Genomic DNA, 18136 nt, shown 5'->3' with positions numbered 1-18136 from the left:
ATTTCAAGTGTTGCCAGATGTCAAAACAAACTTTGAACTCCAGAGTACACTACACAGGGGCGGATCCAGGGGGGACGATCGGAGCGATCGCCCCCCCCCAGAAGAGGAAACTTTATTTTATATGTAAATAAAACGTGTTCCAGAGTTTGGAGCTCTTAAAGGTAGCTCTAAGTAGCAGTATTAAAACTTCCCCCCGCGAGAAATTCGTCCTGGATCCGCCCCTAACTCAACAATATCACTAACAAAGCTCCATCGTATTTTGTTTGAAGGGACTAATTACTAAAGCACCTGTATGATCAAAGTTTTTACAACACAGAATGTTATATAAATTGAAAATAAAAACCTTGTTAATCAAAATAATAATATTGTCTTATTATATTCCCAAATAGGGGTGGGGTGTTACTTGTAGCCCAGTTCGTTCGTTCCTTTAGATTAGATTTTGGGAGAAATGTCATTTTGGCAACACTGTAATTTCTATGGAAAGCAACATTGAAAATTCTTCAGGTTCATATTCTCTGTTGTAGAATAACATTATCTATAATTGTGGTAAGTTGCATCTCATTATCTCCTTTCACTTATGAAAAACATGCAAAAAAAAATGGTCAATTTCGTGTTATTTTTAGTAAGGCAAGCTCTTAATTGGATTGTAATAATGTTTGTCATAATAATGAAATCATAAACAAATAAACAAAGGTGGTGTGTTTATACCGCACACACGCCGAGGTATTTAGTGTCATTATAAGCCGGGTGAATACCATCTGGTTTCGCACTAATTTCTAACACAAACACATGATATTCAAAGCTGATAACAATACATTAAAGATACTAAGAAAATAGAATTATAAATAATAATTAAATGCCTACCAAGATTCGCAAGCAGAAGCCTATAACACAATCGATGCCACGTTGTTCCAAATGTACGACTCATCGAGAACTACACTAGTTACCCAGAACTATATTATTTCTAAAACACAGTGGTTCTATTATAGCTTGAAGCACGCTTTACTAACAATAACAATTACACCACACTGCAACAAACTATGGATTTTTGAAATAGATGTATATTTTTTCTTAATTCTGTAAGTGTGACAATAAGAACTAGTGGCAATACATTGTTTATTATCCAAGGATAGCACTGTGTTTCGTCACACACAGGTTCTTGAACGAATTGGACATTGCCCTATATGATTAAATCAAACGCCTTAAGGAAACAAAATGAGGTAGTTTTCCCGCTTTTTTTTTTTTTTTTTTTTTTTTTTTTTTTTTTGTTAACTATTAAACACACGATTTCAAGTTAGCACAAAAGTATTCCCAAATCTCGTGAAGCCGTGAATTTGTCAACTTTTCATTATTTTCTTTAAAACATTATTTTCTTTTTTTTATTTAAAAGATTCTAATGAACAAAATAAAGTATCAAATAATACTTTTGACAAAGTGGATTCTTTAAAACATGTAGGATTAATATTAACAGACCAAAACCATATCCACGAAGAAATTAAATGACAACTGAAAGCGGGGAATTCGTGTTACTATTCAGTTCAAAATCTCTTGTTCTCGCGAATTATGTCGAAGAATTTGAAGCTTAAAATATACAAAACGGTAATCATGCCTGTTGTGCTGCATGGTTTCGAAACATGGTCACTTACTCTGAGGGAAGAAAGTAAACTGAAAGTATGTGAGAACAAGATTCTGAGACAAATATTCGGACCCAAGAAGAACGGGAATGGGGAATGGTGGAAATTTCATAACGAGGTATTGCATAATTTATACTATTTACCAAACATTGCTAAGGCCATCAAATCTAGGAGACTCGGAATGTTGCCAGAATGGAAGAAAGTAGGAATGCTTTCAAAGTCTTAACTAGAAGACCAATCGGAAAATGACCATTAGGAAGACCTAGGCGCAGATGAAAAGACAATGTTAAGATGGATCTCGCCGAGATTGGAATACAAAGTAGAAACTGGATCCAATTGGCTAAGGATAGAAGTCAGTGGAGAGCTTTTGTGAACATGGCACTGAACCTCTGGGTTCCATAGGCCATAGAGTTTGTTAGCACATTCGTTATTTGTGTGGTAAGTTACATATTTTTGGAACAATTGAAGCAAATACAACTTCTCTACAGCAGAGCGATTCCTTCGATTTGCGAGAGCTGGAGTGAAGGTAAATTCCAGAGTCAATGATGTAGATCAGAATTCCATATCCAAAATAAATAATCTATCTTGTATAATTTGATTCTTCCATATAAACGAACTGAAATTCCATTGTGAGTGTACTTCATGATATTAATAGCATACAAAATGAAATGAAACGTAATTTTTCAGTTTTACGTCCCACGGTTATGTCTTCTAGGCTAAAGGAGGTGGTGATGATGAGAAACGAGTACAATGGGGGAATAAATAAAGTGGGAGGAAACGGGAGAACAATCCTGACAAAACCTACGCACACTGTGTTTGTCCACCACAAAGTTCACTCGGCTGGGGCTGAAATCGAACCAGGGACCCCACACACCAAAGGTAAACGCTCTGCCATTGAGCCACAGTGATCCCTTTAGTAGCATACAGTCGTAAAACTCTCTTAGAAAAAATTATGGTTCATCCTGTCCCCGCTGGTCAAGTGGGAAGAGCGAGCTTCTTTGGTGAATGGAGTCCCGGATTCGATTCCTGATGGGAAACATTGAAATTTGAATTATTAGGATGCTCGGATTCCATCTATGTCTCATATAGCCACAGCACTGAAAACAGGCGTTAAATTTTAACAATAAAATAAAAAAGATGGTTAATTTCTAAATACTTTGAATCATCAAAATGAATTAGAAATAGTAACTAATCTTGATACACTCCTTGAAGGGTCTAACATTTTTCCTCGTATGGTGCGCGGTTCTTTGAGAGCAAGGCCTAGGATAATTACTCCACCCACGGGATGACCCTGCCCTATAGTTCGGAGAACCCGTAAACGTAACTTTGAATTCACGGAAGTTCCGGAGAATTCTCTTCGGTCAATTGAAAATCTGGCCGGCTGCTGTTGGTTTAATTTAGAATTTCTTCTTCCGGAACATCCCTTGACATATTACATAAAAGGAACTTTAACATTAAAAAAAATAATCTAAAATTCCATTTGTGTACAAGGAAAGTATTATACTATTATTTCCTAATTGCAAAAGTAATATAACTGTATCTTATAGCTACATAAAATTAATCACAATCTTTAAAGTTACCAATTACGAAATTCTTGCGTATGAACAAACAGTATATGAACGTATTTCGTAATGGTTATTCCTTACAAGAATATTTTACTTTCGACTTAATCTAGTAATAGAACCAAATAATACGCCAGTACCAAGACCGTTAATGTAAAGGTATGCTGGAGGAACCGTTATAGAAATAGTGAAGTCAGGTTATCTATGATATCGCCGTTGTTTGTCGCCTTTCCACGACCGAATGGCTGAACTATGTGAAGTTAATTTTTGCACCTAGTTAGTCCCTTGAGTCGAGATGCGTTTTTCATAATTTCACTTTGTTAATCAACTATCCATAAATTTATCATATCCTCTGATTATCTACAGAATATTTATAATGAAAATAATGATTGTATTAAAAGAAAACAATATGTTCCGTTTCCTGTTCCATAATATGGTGGTGTATTTAGTTGAGTTTTATCATAAATAGACATGTATGATATGTTATAATTGATTCTGTTTTTCTATGGTTTGTATGGGGCACCGTGGTTCAGTCGTATGCTCTCCCCACTGGTGCAGTGGCTAGCACGTGCGCCTTTAGTGTAAGGGGTCCCGGGTTCGATTAACGGTAGGAGAGACTGAAATTTTAACTGTCATCGATGTTTGGGTGTTCGTGTGCGTGTCGTTACTGGAAAAACGAGTAAAATGTAGTAAAACATCAGGATAATTAGGTAAAACATAAGTTACTTAGGAACGTTCGGTCAATGAGTTTATCTTAAAAAAAGTGGTCGAGTACTCACCTTCTGTACGGGTGTTCCCTGGTTCAATTCCAGATCATGCGAGCTTATGTTGAAAAACATCTTGTCTATGTTTGTTCTTGGAATTCTCAAAGTTCTCATAATTCTATTATTAGCTTACGGACATAAACGTGGGGAGTAAAACTAGATTCCTTTTTTTATTTCATTGTTTATAAAAAATCATATTTATGTGAGAAAAAGGAAGAAATACAGAAAAACGTGTTATATTGTTTGCAATAAAACTCCAATGAGTTTTGTTCTAAAGTTTGTGTTAGTATACTGTTGCTTTCGTAAATTACAAAGCCATATATCCGGTAAGAGCTTGTATGGTTTAGATTTCTATTGTAGATCCAAGAATGATCTAGCCACAATACTAGTTCCTCTCGAAAGTTTGTCGTGAAAGGGATGCCTCGTCTCGGATACTATATCTGATTCTATAACAACAAAAAAGTATTTTCTATAAAATTGTATAAAAGAGATATATATGTTTAACATCTGTGATAATTACTTGATCATCTGTAAACGTGCATCGATTACAGGTTCTAAACTCTTTGATGTGTTTATTCTGGTGTACCACAGGGATCCGATTTCGAACCGTTGCATTATTCGATTTATTATATCTCATTAAGCATAGTTAGTACTGTCGTCTTGCTAGTGTCATAATGAAAAGCTTGCTGGACATATATTTTAATGTCATCTTCACCTTATTATGTGGTGTGGTTCTCATAAAACATTAATTTTCATCTTATACATATACACCAGGTCTCCTAATAAGGCGAAACTAATGCTAAATGTATCTTCTCGTCAAGATTTCCATTATAGCACTAGCAGGATGACAATACTCATTATAGTTAATGAAATAAAATATAATCAAACAATGTAATGATCCAAAATCGGATCCTTGTGGTATACCACAATAAACACATTATACAATTTTAAATGTGTAATCAATGCACGTTTATACATGATTGTCATTATCCGATATAGATGTTAAACATGTATACCTCTATTGTACGTATAGCTTTGTAGAACATTTTTGTTTTATTATTGTTATTAGCTGAAATAAGAGTTGAAGCTATCTCGCTTTGAAAGGGTGTCTTAAAACTTATGTCTCGTCTCGAAAAGATTTTTTTTTACTGGAAATGCTTTGTCTCGTCTCAAATAGCTTCACAAAAATTAAATTTTATCTCGTCTCATGGACAACTTTAGTTCTTTTTTTTTTAAAAAAAAATAGATGGCAGTTCCCACAGTTTTCCACAGTTTGGGCAATGTGGAAAAATTCATATCGATATGAATTGAATGTCATGTATTTCGTAGGATTTGACAACTGACTCATATTGACCATGTCGATCCAAAAATAGTTTAATTCTTGTTAAAAATTCAGCCATTTTCTACCGTAACATTAAGAGAAATGGTGACCCAATGGCAGAGCGCTCACCTCTGGTACAATTGTCTCTGGTTCAATCAACCATCATGCGAGTTTCTTCCTGGATTCTCCCGTTTCGTCTCATGTTCTCACAGCATCAATTCCTCCCTAATAATTCTCTTTCAAAAATAATGTTCCTGCTTTAGTATAAAAAGCATAGCTTTGCGTGGGACGTAAAACTCAAAATTTTGTTTCATTCTACCGTGGCGTTATTAAGTTCCTTTTAGCACTTACGATATGACAGTTCATAAGAGGGCTTATTTCTATCTTAATAACTCGTACTTTGCACCCTAGATCTAAGCTTCTCTTAACCCAAATTATTGACAACTACATAAAGAAAATAAATTATAGAATGTATCTATCTATTTCTATAGTAGATATATAAATAAAAATGAAAGCGACAATGCTTGTTACTTAATAACTCTTGAATCAACCGACCGATCTCGATCAAATTTTCAACATAGAGGAGGTTCGAGCCTGGAATGGCTTTCATCATTTCACTTTGAAGCTATCGATAAGAATCAGTCATGTCCAAAATTATTGTCGCATGTCTATAAATATGTTGTTATAAGAATATAATTTGATAGCGATTTTGTCCGGTCTTCTTATAATATTAGTATGTGTATAATTAGTATAACATACGGGAGGGTGAGATATTTAAAAGTGATCGAAAATGACCGATATAAGTGTCGAATCGATAGTTTTCGGGGTCGCTGAGATGAACATTAACACTTCCGATCTCGTTTAAATCCAAATTCAGCCCCGCAGCTTGGGGAAGGGGATATATATATATATATATATATATATATATATATATATATATATATATATATATATATATATATATATATATATATATATATATATATATATATATATATATATATATATATATATATATATAACAATGATTGGAAATGACCGATATTAGTGCCGAATCCATAATTTTCTGGGCCAGTAACATGAACAGTGACACTTCCGATCCTATTTAAATGCAAATTCAGCCCCGCAACTTGGGGAAGGGGAAGAGATATATAAAAATGATTGAAAATGTCCTATATTAGTGTCGAATCTACAGTTTTCGGAGTCGCTGAGATGAACAGTGACACTACCAATGCCGTTTAAATCCTAATTGAGCCCACAATAGTAATATTTAATTTTTATTTATATAGATCATTTATCATTTTCTAATTTTTCAATGTATTTTCTTTGTTTCTTTCGATTTGAGAGTCTTCAGTAATAACAAAAGTGATTGACTAACGGACAGGGCCGGATTTCCCAATAGGCCCGGTAGGCCCGGGCCTATGGGCGCAAGCTCTCAGGGGCGCACGGCCGAGAGAAAAAAATTAAAAAATATCTAGAAATAAAAATAAATAGCCATAACTTAGCATATTTTTTTTGAATTGATTAAAAAAATCAGGCTAATTAAGCATTCTGATTTTGAAGTTCATTGGAACAAATAATTGTTGGTAAAGTTCACCAATCTTTTGTTAATACATTAACGGTATTTTGTTAAGCCCAGAACCAAGTAAATTCTTCAAAAAACTTGCAATGATAAAATTGCATCGTGGTGTTTAAGCAATTAACATATAGGTCTGATATAATTTTTTAATAAAGGTTTTAGGAAAGTAACTTTAACCAGACTAGGGGGCGGAAAATTATTGGGCCTAGGGGCGCCAAAATGCTAAATCCGGCCCTGCTAACGGAACGTATTACAAATTGTTTTCTTATTTTGACCCAGTGAAGTAGGTAATTGACGTTAGTTCCTTATAAACTAAACAACATAGTTTTACTATAAACAGTAGCGTAATGGCATAAATTTAACTGACAAAGGATTATTTACGTGAAAAGTATAAGCCTGAATAATGTGTACTAATTTTTCCTTTTCTCCTCGTTTTGCGGATATTAAAATAGTTGTTAAATTTTGACTTGCTAAAAAATTGTTTATACTATATAGAATTTACAACATCAAATTTGACCTACCAAATTTTGAGACTAAAATGTCACAGCTTGATTTCTGTATTATTATTATTATTATTATTAAAAATAATACAAAGATTCCAGTTGTCAATCTTGATTTTATTTTTATTTTGTATTCTCAGTGTATTTTTATATAATATTTTTTTATTCAAAGAACCAAACCTTTTATGTTAAAATATGACAAAAAGTGACCAAGATTTTGGCATGTTGGATGTGCAATTTTAAGCAAAATTGGCTCAATCTTATAAATGGTAGTTAAATCAGACCTTAATTTCCAAAGTTCTGTTAATTATATATTATGAAATTGACTGTTTCTATTTTAATTTTTGTTTCATATATCAGTTTGAACCTTATAATTCTAATATATTAACCTTCTGACAAAGGCCTTAACCTGCTGTAATAGTTATTCTATATTATACATTTTCTGGTCTGTTTAAAATAATTTTGTAATGCTTGTAACATAGTGCTGTATTTTTGCGTATGAGCTGTTCACAACACTTAAAATTATTATTATTATTATTATTATTATTATTATTATTATTATTATTATTATTATTATTATTATTATTATTATTATTATTTAGTACTAGAAATTAAAATATTGTTTTTGTGCATACTAGTATTTATGCAATAAATCTGTTTGAATCCTGGTGTAATAATAAATCTTATATTAAAATTCTGAAAAATTGTTAGGTTGAAAATTTATCACGAGAGAATTTTGACAAAATATTTGGTATTAACAACGTGCCGGTTTGGAAATTCAAAAATCTGACAAGTATAAATGTAGACATTATTATAATTTTGTTTTATAACTGCTTACCTGATTGTTACTGTAATTTTTCTCTGATCACCACCAATATCTTAAGCATGACAGATATAGTAAATTGTTTTATTAAATGTCAATTTGTTCTAGTAACACGAGATCACAATACACTGATATTTTTCAAGTAATGTTGATTCACGTTAAGAAAATCATTGTTATAAGCTTAAAAACACTCACACATCTTTATAGAAGCACACTTTAACAAATCACATGGTTCACTAACAAAAGAAGAATACTCTAAAACACAACAGTCAGCTGACATTTTTGGATATACTTTTTACACTTTTTTTACATGGACACGTACTTCAACAAAGAGTGAGAGAGAGAAAAAAAAGTAGTTCGCCGTGTCTTCAAAAGATGGCGCCGAATATCATCAGTGAAAATGCAGGCCACGGGCATTTATGTACAGAGAGAGAGAGAGTGTTTGTAAACCAACTGTTCCGTCCAGTCGAGAACTGAATGGAGAACCTGGTCGCGTGCGTACAACACATGGACATGAAAGAGTGGCTCCGTTGCTCTCACATGTTGTCTGCGTCGCTCTTGGAAAGCGACTGATCACCAACAGTGAGAGTTGAGTTGTGTAGCTGCGATGTTGGGCTGCGCTTTGCCACTGGCGATCTTAAACTACTTTTGTCGACACCAGAACGGAACATCTCAGCTACAAAGTTACGTTTTCATTGATTACGTTGCCGGTCGGCGATAATTGTTACCACTTACTGGACTGGCCTCCTTGACTCACCTTGGATGATCAACTTTTTATATACACAATGTACCCATATACAGGGTGTTTCAGGAAGAAAATGAGGCTTAGGATTAGGAATTAGATTTCTGGGCTTTCGGTATCTATGGCTATGCTATACCGTCACTAGGATTAGGATTAGGATTTAGATTTCTGGGCTTTCGGCATCTATGGCCATGTTAGACCGTCACTAGGATTAGGATTAGGAATTAGATTTCTGGGCTTTTGGCATCTATGACAATGTTAGAGCGTCACTAGGATTAGGATTAGAATTAGACTTCTGGGCTTCCGGCACCTATGACCATGTTAGACCGTTACTAGGACTAGGATTACGAATTAGATTTCTGGGCATTCAGCATCTATGACCATGCTAGACCATCACTAGGATTAGGATTAGAAATTGGGTTTCTGGGCTTTCAGCATCTATGGCCATGTTAGACCGTCACTAGATTAGGATTAGGAATTAGATTTCTGGGCTTTCGGCATCTATGACCATGTTAGACCGTCACTAGATTAGGATTAGGAATTAGATTTCTGGGCTTTCGGCATCTATGACCATGTTAGAGCGTCACTAGGATTAGGATTAGAATTAGACTTCTGGGCTTCCGGCACCTATGACCATGTTAGACCGTTACTAGGACTAGGATTACGAATTAGATTTCTGGGCATTCAGCATCTATGACCATGCTAGACCATCACTAGGATTAGGATTAGAAATTGGGTTTCTGGGCTTTCAGCATCTATGGCCATGTTAGACCGTCACTAGATTAGGATTAGGAATTAGATTTCTGGGCTTTCGGCATCTATGACCATGTTAGACCGTCACTAGGATTAGGATTAGGAATTAGATTTCTGGGCTTTCAGCATCTATGGCCATGCTAGCTCATCACATATATGAGGGATGACATCCCACGACGATCGCGCTATTCGGCGAATTGGAGAGGAAGGAAGGAAGCAACCTAGAACTACTATGTTAGGTACCATCCCGGCATTTGCCTGGTGAGAATGAGGAAAAGCCAGGTAAAACTATAGTGAGGAAGACTGGCCTGAAAAAGCTGTTATACTTTTTGGACCAATATCCCCACCGGGAATCGAACCCTTGCTCCCGCTCCTTCGGTTATGAATACATATACACACATAATTGATAAATGATAGTAGGAAATTCCTTTTATAGTAGCGGTTGACGCTATTTGGTAAATAATTATTTATCATTAATATAAATAGTGGAAAATATATTTACTCCATATTGTATCTTTTAGCGTTTACATATTTTTCAAATTTCTGGGGTAGACCCATGCCTACCCGGCTTACCCGCTAAAGCCGTCACTGGTTAAAGAGAACCTGTTCTAGAAGAAATTCCAAAATCAACGTGGTGAAGTTTCAACTAGCGATAAATACTGTATATATAAGAATATGTGCAAAAGCTGGTATCAACTTAAATATGTAGTTTACACTTTCCTCCATTTTGATTGACTTTTATTAATTATAAAAAATAAACATATTTTAGAATTAAAAAAAAAATACAGTCATCGACTATTATTTATGTTCATACGTACATGGGCAAGGAAGTAAAGAATTTTTTAAAAAAAATCTTTGAGTTAAACGTCACACGATTGTTTCCTTTAGGCTAAGGGAGACGATGATTAATGCAAGTGAATGATAATGGAAGAATTCGTGGAATGAGAAAGTGGGAGGAAACGGGAGTATCTCAAGAAAACTCACGAACACGATGTCGCGGGCCACAAACCTACTTACCCAGGAGTCAAACTAGAGTCCCCACGCACCAGAAGAAAAATAAACAATAAATACAATCACAAAATAAACAATAAATACCAAGCGAAGTAGCTCAAGTGGTAGAACGTTGGCTTCGCATTCGGGAAGTCGTGGGTTCGATTCCCGCTGCCGACTATCCTGACTGGGGTTTTCCAGGGTTTCTCTCAGTCCTACCAGGCAAATGCCGGGATGGTACCTACTAAACAACCTACTACTACTAAACTACTGGTCGATACTTCCCCAAATCTTTTCCATTGTTGTTGTTGTTGTTGTTAGATACCAGTATAAAATGGAATCTGACTTGTGTCTGGTGATTGTTAAATTTGTTAAAACAATACAATAAATTCTAAACAAAATTCCTGAAATGCTTGAAAAATTTCGTAAAGAAGTACAAGATTTCATACATCTTCGAATTAGTAATGTAGATTTCCAACGTGATAGCCGTGCCATCTGCTTAGAGAATGTCAGTGTTAATAACTATTGATAGCATCTAAGACTTTCCCCACAAAGAATGCTGGCCCATTTTCTCCTTCAATGTCAGATATCTGGAAATGGAACTTCACAAACTAAATTCTGTTGTAAATGGAGATCCATTAACCCCAAATGCTAATGACCAGAAACCGTATTGATCATTTTTCTACAAATAGAACCGCTCGGTGATAAATGATGACAAAAAAAAAAACTATAATTATAAAAGACGTTGACTAATGTTAACAAGATGAGTTCACCTCTTTGTATGCAAACAAAAATGTTATTCAAGAAGGTGTTTAAAAATAATGTAAATGTCGCAGTAATTTGATGTTTAATAAAATGTTTACATGTTAAAATTTGATGTCTATTATAAACACGAGTTGTTTATGACAGACGTACTACCGTAGAACACAACATTTTCGGTAATAACCCTGCATAATAAACCTATTTTCTCAACATTGAAAGCAGAAGTGGTAATATAGCACTAGCGGTTTTAGTAGAGGGATTAGAGTGGGGATGTATCACATTCTTGAGATACTTAATAGATTGCACAAAACTACATCTCGCTATCTATTACCGTTTTTAGTCTACAGTGATTACCTGATCAACGTTAAATCCGAAAATGGCTTATTTCTACCACTTCCAGCGGTTGCATCACGAGTTTGATCATTAACTTTTGCCCCTTGACACCCTGGCCAAAATTTTTCCTGATCCATAAAAAAGTTTTCGATTTTATTTAGTTATTTATTTATTTTATCGTCTCCCGGAAGAGCGGATGGGCAGATACATGGACGAAGTAAACATACGTATAAAGGAGTTTTGGAAAAGCAAGCTCCTTAAAAATCAAGGAAAGCATCATTTCCTATACGTTATGCAACCCAAGAAACCTTTTTGAAAAATGGGTTGCATAACATTTCAGGTATAATCTCGTTTTTACATTCCAAATTAGCCTACTCAACATTGAAGCATTGATATTGACGTCTTATATTCGCTTTTTTCGTGTTTGTTAGTTTCCAGACAGGTGATACGAGATTGGAAATTCGTGATATTCAAGCCTCATGATCTACTACCGTGAATCAAACCCAGGGTTCCCAAAAGAACGTTAACAATTCATCTTCATCATTATAAGTATTCTGCCCTTATTGAAAGGTCACTTGCCGCAACTGATTGTGAGAAGCTTCCATTCTCTACGGTCTTCTGCTAACCTTTTCGTCTACACGTACGATTTTCTGTTTTGATATTGTCTAATAATTCTAGTTTACTTCGTCCTCTTCCTCTTTTTCCTGCCACCATACCCTCTAGTACGTCCCTCATGATACTAGCCAATGTCAAAACCAGTATCTTTTTCTCTTCTCAATAATACCTAAAATTTCTCTTTTCTCCCCCGATTATTCAATCGGAACATGGAATACGTCACAGCATCCCGGGCCAAGGGCGCCCATGTTGTGATTTCCAAGGGGGGGGCAAGTATAAGCGACGTTTCAAAAATAGTTTCAAATTTTGCTGTAACTAATGTAAAAATTCTATTGGATTTTCGATATTCTGAAGTACAATTTCCTCTAAGAGGGGCGAGCGCCCCACTTTGCCCCCCCTGATGGGCGCCCTTGTCCCCGGTTCTCACGACTCGTTGTATTGGCAAGTAGTTCACTAGAAATAAAATGTATGGAACATCATACCACCAAACTTTCTCGGTCTTCCATTTTTTTTTAACTCAGTGCTCTTTCATTTTCCTGTGTTCTTTGCCACTTTGTTTCATTTTCTGATTTTCTTAGATTTTAACTTCAGAATCAGTACTAGAACTCGACAGTACTAAAACAAAGCGAGTAACTGTATTTCTTCATCATGAGCAGCTTTGTAAAGCTGAAAAAAAATCTGTAAATTCACCAAGAATTTATTTATTATAAAATAGCATGCATCATCTTTAGACACGAACGGCAGAGGCGTTAAATAAAATCAAATCATACTGAAAGTATTACTAAAACGTTTATTTATGAAATATGAACTCGAAGAATATTCACTCCCCAAAGTAAACTACCCCTATGGATCCTTTTACGAAAAATAACTTAGGCCATATCATAGGAGTGTTGAGTAGCAGTGGTTCAGTGGTAGAGCGTTCACCTCTGGTGCATGGGGTCCCTGGTTCGATCCCAGCTCCAGCCAAGTGAACTTTGTGGTGGGCAAACACCGTGTACATGTGTTTTCTCGGGGAAAACTGGAAGTGATATTGAAATCCACTGCAATTTCCAGTTTCAATATTGATCTACACAGAGGAAAAGCGATAAGATATGGCGAAGAATATTTAAAAAAAATCAATTTAGCGTTCTAAGAACGGGCACCATCTTCTCTCTTAACCCCCTATTCACACTGGTAATGGAAAAAAATACTTCCGATTTTAACCTTTAAACGCTCATTGACGCAACTGCTGCGTTAAAGCTCTGATTTTGCTACCAATGTATTTCTGAAGAATTCATCTTTCCGCCGGTGTGGACTTTATGTATGTTGGGGGTACCACGGCAGGGAGAGGAGAGTAAAGCTTGTGATTTGTTTTGCTTTTTTCAACAGGTTTATTTGGGGAGCAGTCCCTCCCTTGAAGGTACACTAATAAAAAACGGTATGTGAAGTAATGAAGTAGGCCACTACAAGGTAATATCCTGTATTTGTACTACTTGCTTAAATGGGGGAAGTAGGTAGGGGGAAAAGTTTGCCAATTTTTCGAGTCTCAGTTTCTTGACGTAAATTACAATTATTTTTACAATAAACATCAATATCTCAGCCCCTAATTAAGCTAGAAATGTCATTTGGTACCAATGTATACCTGAATGATGAATCTTTTCGACAGTATGCATTTTATGAATGTGGGAGGTACCACAGCCCAGGGGGGAGGATGAAGTTTTTTTGTAATTAATTTTTATCTCGCTTTGTATTGCAGCAATGGCTACCATTTTTAATATTATTGTCACAAGTGTCTGGCCTACACATTAGCATCATTTTACCAGAGTAGGGTGACTGTAAGGGCTGAGAGGGACCCGCAAAATCATTTTTTTCATATTTTTATGACTTTTTTATGTTTCATCTTCTACTTCTATGCAAGGGCGCCGATCCTGGGGGCCCGGGTCCCCCCAAAGCTCATGTGCCCCCCCTATTGCATTTATGAATATATAATATTTGGCATAATTTGAATGAAATTTATCTTAAAATCCTCATATATATATACCTTCTGCATCTGAATGGGGCCCCCCAAATTTACAGAGAAATCGGCGCTCTTGCTTCTATGAATATGGCGGGTATGATACCTCGTTGGAATTTATGGTCTATATGCTTTCCAGTGATGTATGGATCATAACATCAGGAGGTTCACCAGAGCCCCCAACGTGAGAGTCTACGATTTTGTTAAAATTGGTTGGAGTTTATAATTAAAGTTGGTTGCTAAAGAGCAACATCAGTAGTGGATATCTTGAAACGGTTTCCTGCAAATAATTAAGCGTCCAAAAAATATATTTCATATTCGGTCTAACTGTTCTACTAAAACCGGAAATGGCAGCAATCTACTACTACTTCCTGTTTGAATATTAATTAATAAAATGTTACGTCATATAGACCAATCTCCTTTACGTGGTCTATAAGTGACACTGCTATTTCTTGAAATCAAACCTTCAAGCAATATTCCCATCGGCATGTGCTCAGTGACTGACATTATAAACGTAAAGGATGTATTTCGTCATTTGATTCCACGTGCAACCGATTCCCTTGACGCCAGCTGATAAAATGAAGTTGATCCTCGACTTTCGGTTATTCCATCGGGGAAATCGACAAACAATGAAGATTGTGTATATACGTATATGTGAAAGAAAAATTTTCCATTCGGCACGACATTCAAAACAACGTTCCTCACGGTGACGCAATTGAGAGAGAGAGAGAGACACACACACGAGATTATTAACTGCATTTGTCTCTCTGTCCTGTCAGATTGAACTTTGGGAAAAAATGGAGCAAGGACGAACGGATTCATCTTTGGTTAATTAATCGGCTAAATTTCAAATAAGTAAACACTTCCTTCTTCTTTTCAATGCCTTGCGCGCAAGGAATAAACTGTCTAGACATCATAGTTATTGACTAGGTAACTTTATAAGTTATTATTATTATTATTATTATTATTATTATTATTATTATTATTATTATTATTATTATTATTATTATTATTATTATTATTATTATTATTATTATATCGTGAGATATTCTATTTTTGGAATACATTTTGAATCCTCCTGCTCCTTAGAATGCTCCTGTTACTCTATCAAAGTAACAGAATAAAAGTTAGGCTCAAGGACAGCACTAATTGTATTTTTTAAAAATATTTCAAACGGTTTCGTCGTTTTCCTACACTGGACATCTTATAAATAAAAAATCAAAAACTTAAACATAGAAATTGACTCTCCCATCCTTGAGAAATAGAAGTTTCGGAAGTTCCGGATTATTAGTTATTAGCTCCCGGCATAAGCGTACAGGAGATCCAAATATATATACGAGAAAAGATAAAAACTGAGGGTAAAATTTTTGAACGATATTTCTTGAGTTTCGTCTGTTATAGAGGAATGAGGAGTGTACGGTAATTTTAATACATGGAGTTGTCAACTGTGGAGAATTTCAACTACTCGCCACCTATGGCGCTAGTTGCAGGTAAGTACAAATGGCGACTCATTTAGAAAACTGGTCTCGCGAAGAAGTCAGCTCAAGTTATTCGATTTCTGTGGTCGAAACATGTAACCACGGTCGAAATTCAACGGCAGCTGGTAGACGTTTACGGAGAGACAGTAATGTCTCTCGTCAACATGTCGCAGAGTGGTGTTGAAAGTTTGCGGCTGATAGAGAAAACAATGCCCGCCCGTATGCAGCCCAGAAGACCACCACGCTGTTGAAGCAGTTTCACTGGGAGATTATCGACCACCCTCCTTACAGACCGTACCTCGCTCCAAGCGACTTTCACCTGTTACCGCCCTTAAAGGAGTACCTAGGAGACCGTTGCTTCGCTTCAAACGAGGAAGTGAAACACTTAGTGGCTGAACATGCAAGGACAGGATTTATACCAGGAGGGAATCTTCAAACTCATCCCACGATGCGACAATTACCTCAACCGATATGGGAACTAATCGTATGTCGAAAAATAACCTAATATATGTACTATTTGTTGGCTGTATTGGTTGTATGAAACAATATATACAAGTTTCGCTGCAGGCTTAGTAACCTTACTTTTTGATCACTCCTCGCATATTTGGTTGCCGGGTTTGTCGAGGGACAGACTATGCTTGCTTTATGTTTAATACCTTGTTTCTTGCTTCTGGCTAGATCTGAAACAAATTTGGTGGGCAAACAAGCTCATCATCTATGGAATATACCTCGCTAATTTTTTTGGCCAGGCTTGGATTGGCTTGACTCGCCTTATACAGTATGTGGTACTTTATTTCCCAGTAACTACTGACCAAATCTAAACGAAATTTAATGGGCAAGTAACCCATTTTCTGCTGGCCAAGCTCTACCACGGACAGACTTGCCTCAGCAACTGAGGCTGTGTTCAACAACTTTGTAAGCCCGGAGCTTTTTGAGTTTCATTCACTTCGGCTTGAATTTAACAAGAAGTGTATATTCCGAGTCTCATCTCCCTAACTTCAGGTGATCATAAGCAGGAATTCTCGCAGGATATATTTCCGTAGGGAGGGTCTAAAATACCAACACACAAGCAAAGTCGCGAATATAAACACTTTGATCAACATAATATTAAATGTAAAACAATTATTATAGACGTACATCGCATACTTTATTAAATACGGTATTTAATACATACGTGTTAAATATTGAAGTGGATGACTACTCAAATCTACTATGTTTTGACACTATTTCGAAGACCCGAGCCCCTTCCAAAAATCCAGAGAAGAGCAATTGCCCCTCTTGTTCCCTGCTGTGTTCTCCCATCATCATGAGATCAATTTTTGACACAAAATTTTATTTATTTTCCACCTTACCTCTTAATATACACGCCGTAATCAAAATCTATATAAATAAAAATAAAAGTGACTACGTTTGTGACTTAATAACTCTTGAACCACTCGACCGATCTCGATCAAATTCTCAGGGGGCCGCGGTGGCTCTGTGGTAGAGCGTTCACCTCTGGTGCTTGAGGTCCCGGGTTCGATCCCAGTTCCCGCCAAATGAACTTTGTGGTGGACAAACACCGTGTGCGTGGGTTTTCTTGGGGTTCTCCCGTTTCCTCCCACTTTCTTCATTCCATCATTTCATTCATTACTCATCATCACCGTCTCTTTTAGCCTACCCGGCATAACCGTGAGACGTAAAACTCAAAGATTTCATTTCATTATATTTCGATCAAATTTTCAACATAGATGAGGTTTGGGCCTGCCATGATTTTTATCATTTCACTTTGACGGTGCAACTTCGGGGAAGTGGTGGGGAGGGAGGTAATACAAAAATGAAGAAAATGACCGATATTAGTGTAAAATCCATAGTTTTCCGGATTGCTGAGATGAATAGTAACACTTTCCATGCCATTTAAATCTAAATTCAGCCCCCCATCTTGGGGGAGGGATTGAAATATATAAATATGATCGAAAATGATCTTTACTAGTGTCGAATCCATAGTTTTCGGGGTCGCTAAGATGAAGAGTGACACTTCCGATGCCGTGATTGTCTATCAGAAAGAGCTTTAGTAATAGTATAAAAAAGACTTACTAAGGGAACATATTACTAATTTTTCGTATTTTAACCCAGCGAAGCGAGTAATTGACACTAGTGACGTGATATAAACCGGGTTCGAGTCGCGTGCAAACGATGTTCAAAAATTTATTTCAAATCAAGGGCGCCCATGTTGTGGTTTCCAAGGAGGGGCAAGTATAAGCGACATTTCAAATGTAGTCTCAAATTTTGCGGTAACTATTCTAAA

General features: G+C 36.0%; 1 protein-coding gene across 5 annotated transcripts in view; it reads right to left on the bottom strand.

Moving 5' to 3' along the window:
- The window catches only part of LOC145683775 (solute carrier organic anion transporter family member 74D-like), a 551718-nt gene that overhangs the window by 135510 nt on the left and 398072 nt on the right, over window positions 1-18136 (bottom strand). Inside the window, exon 1 of one of the 5 annotated variants that reach the window (XM_081755346.1) lies at window positions 8199-8818. The exons of 3 other annotated variants lie outside the window; for them this stretch is intronic. Coding sequence is in view for 1 of the 2 variants with exons in the window: in XM_081755341.1 (XP_081611467.1) it covers window positions 865-928 (64 nt within the window). In the remaining variant the exon portion in view is untranslated. Of the gene's footprint in view, window positions 1-864; window positions 2043-8198; window positions 8819-18136 lie in introns of those variants that run through there. One more of the 5 variants, XM_081755341.1, reaches the window with a different exon arrangement.

This window comes from Thermobia domestica, chromosome 4, assembly GCF_964235325.1.
Source record: "Thermobia domestica chromosome 4, izTheDome1.hap1.1, whole genome shotgun sequence".
Classification (NCBI taxonomy): Eukaryota; Metazoa; Arthropoda; class Insecta; order Zygentoma; family Lepismatidae; genus Thermobia; species Thermobia domestica.
This window is presented reverse-complemented; position numbering and strand designations above follow the sequence as displayed.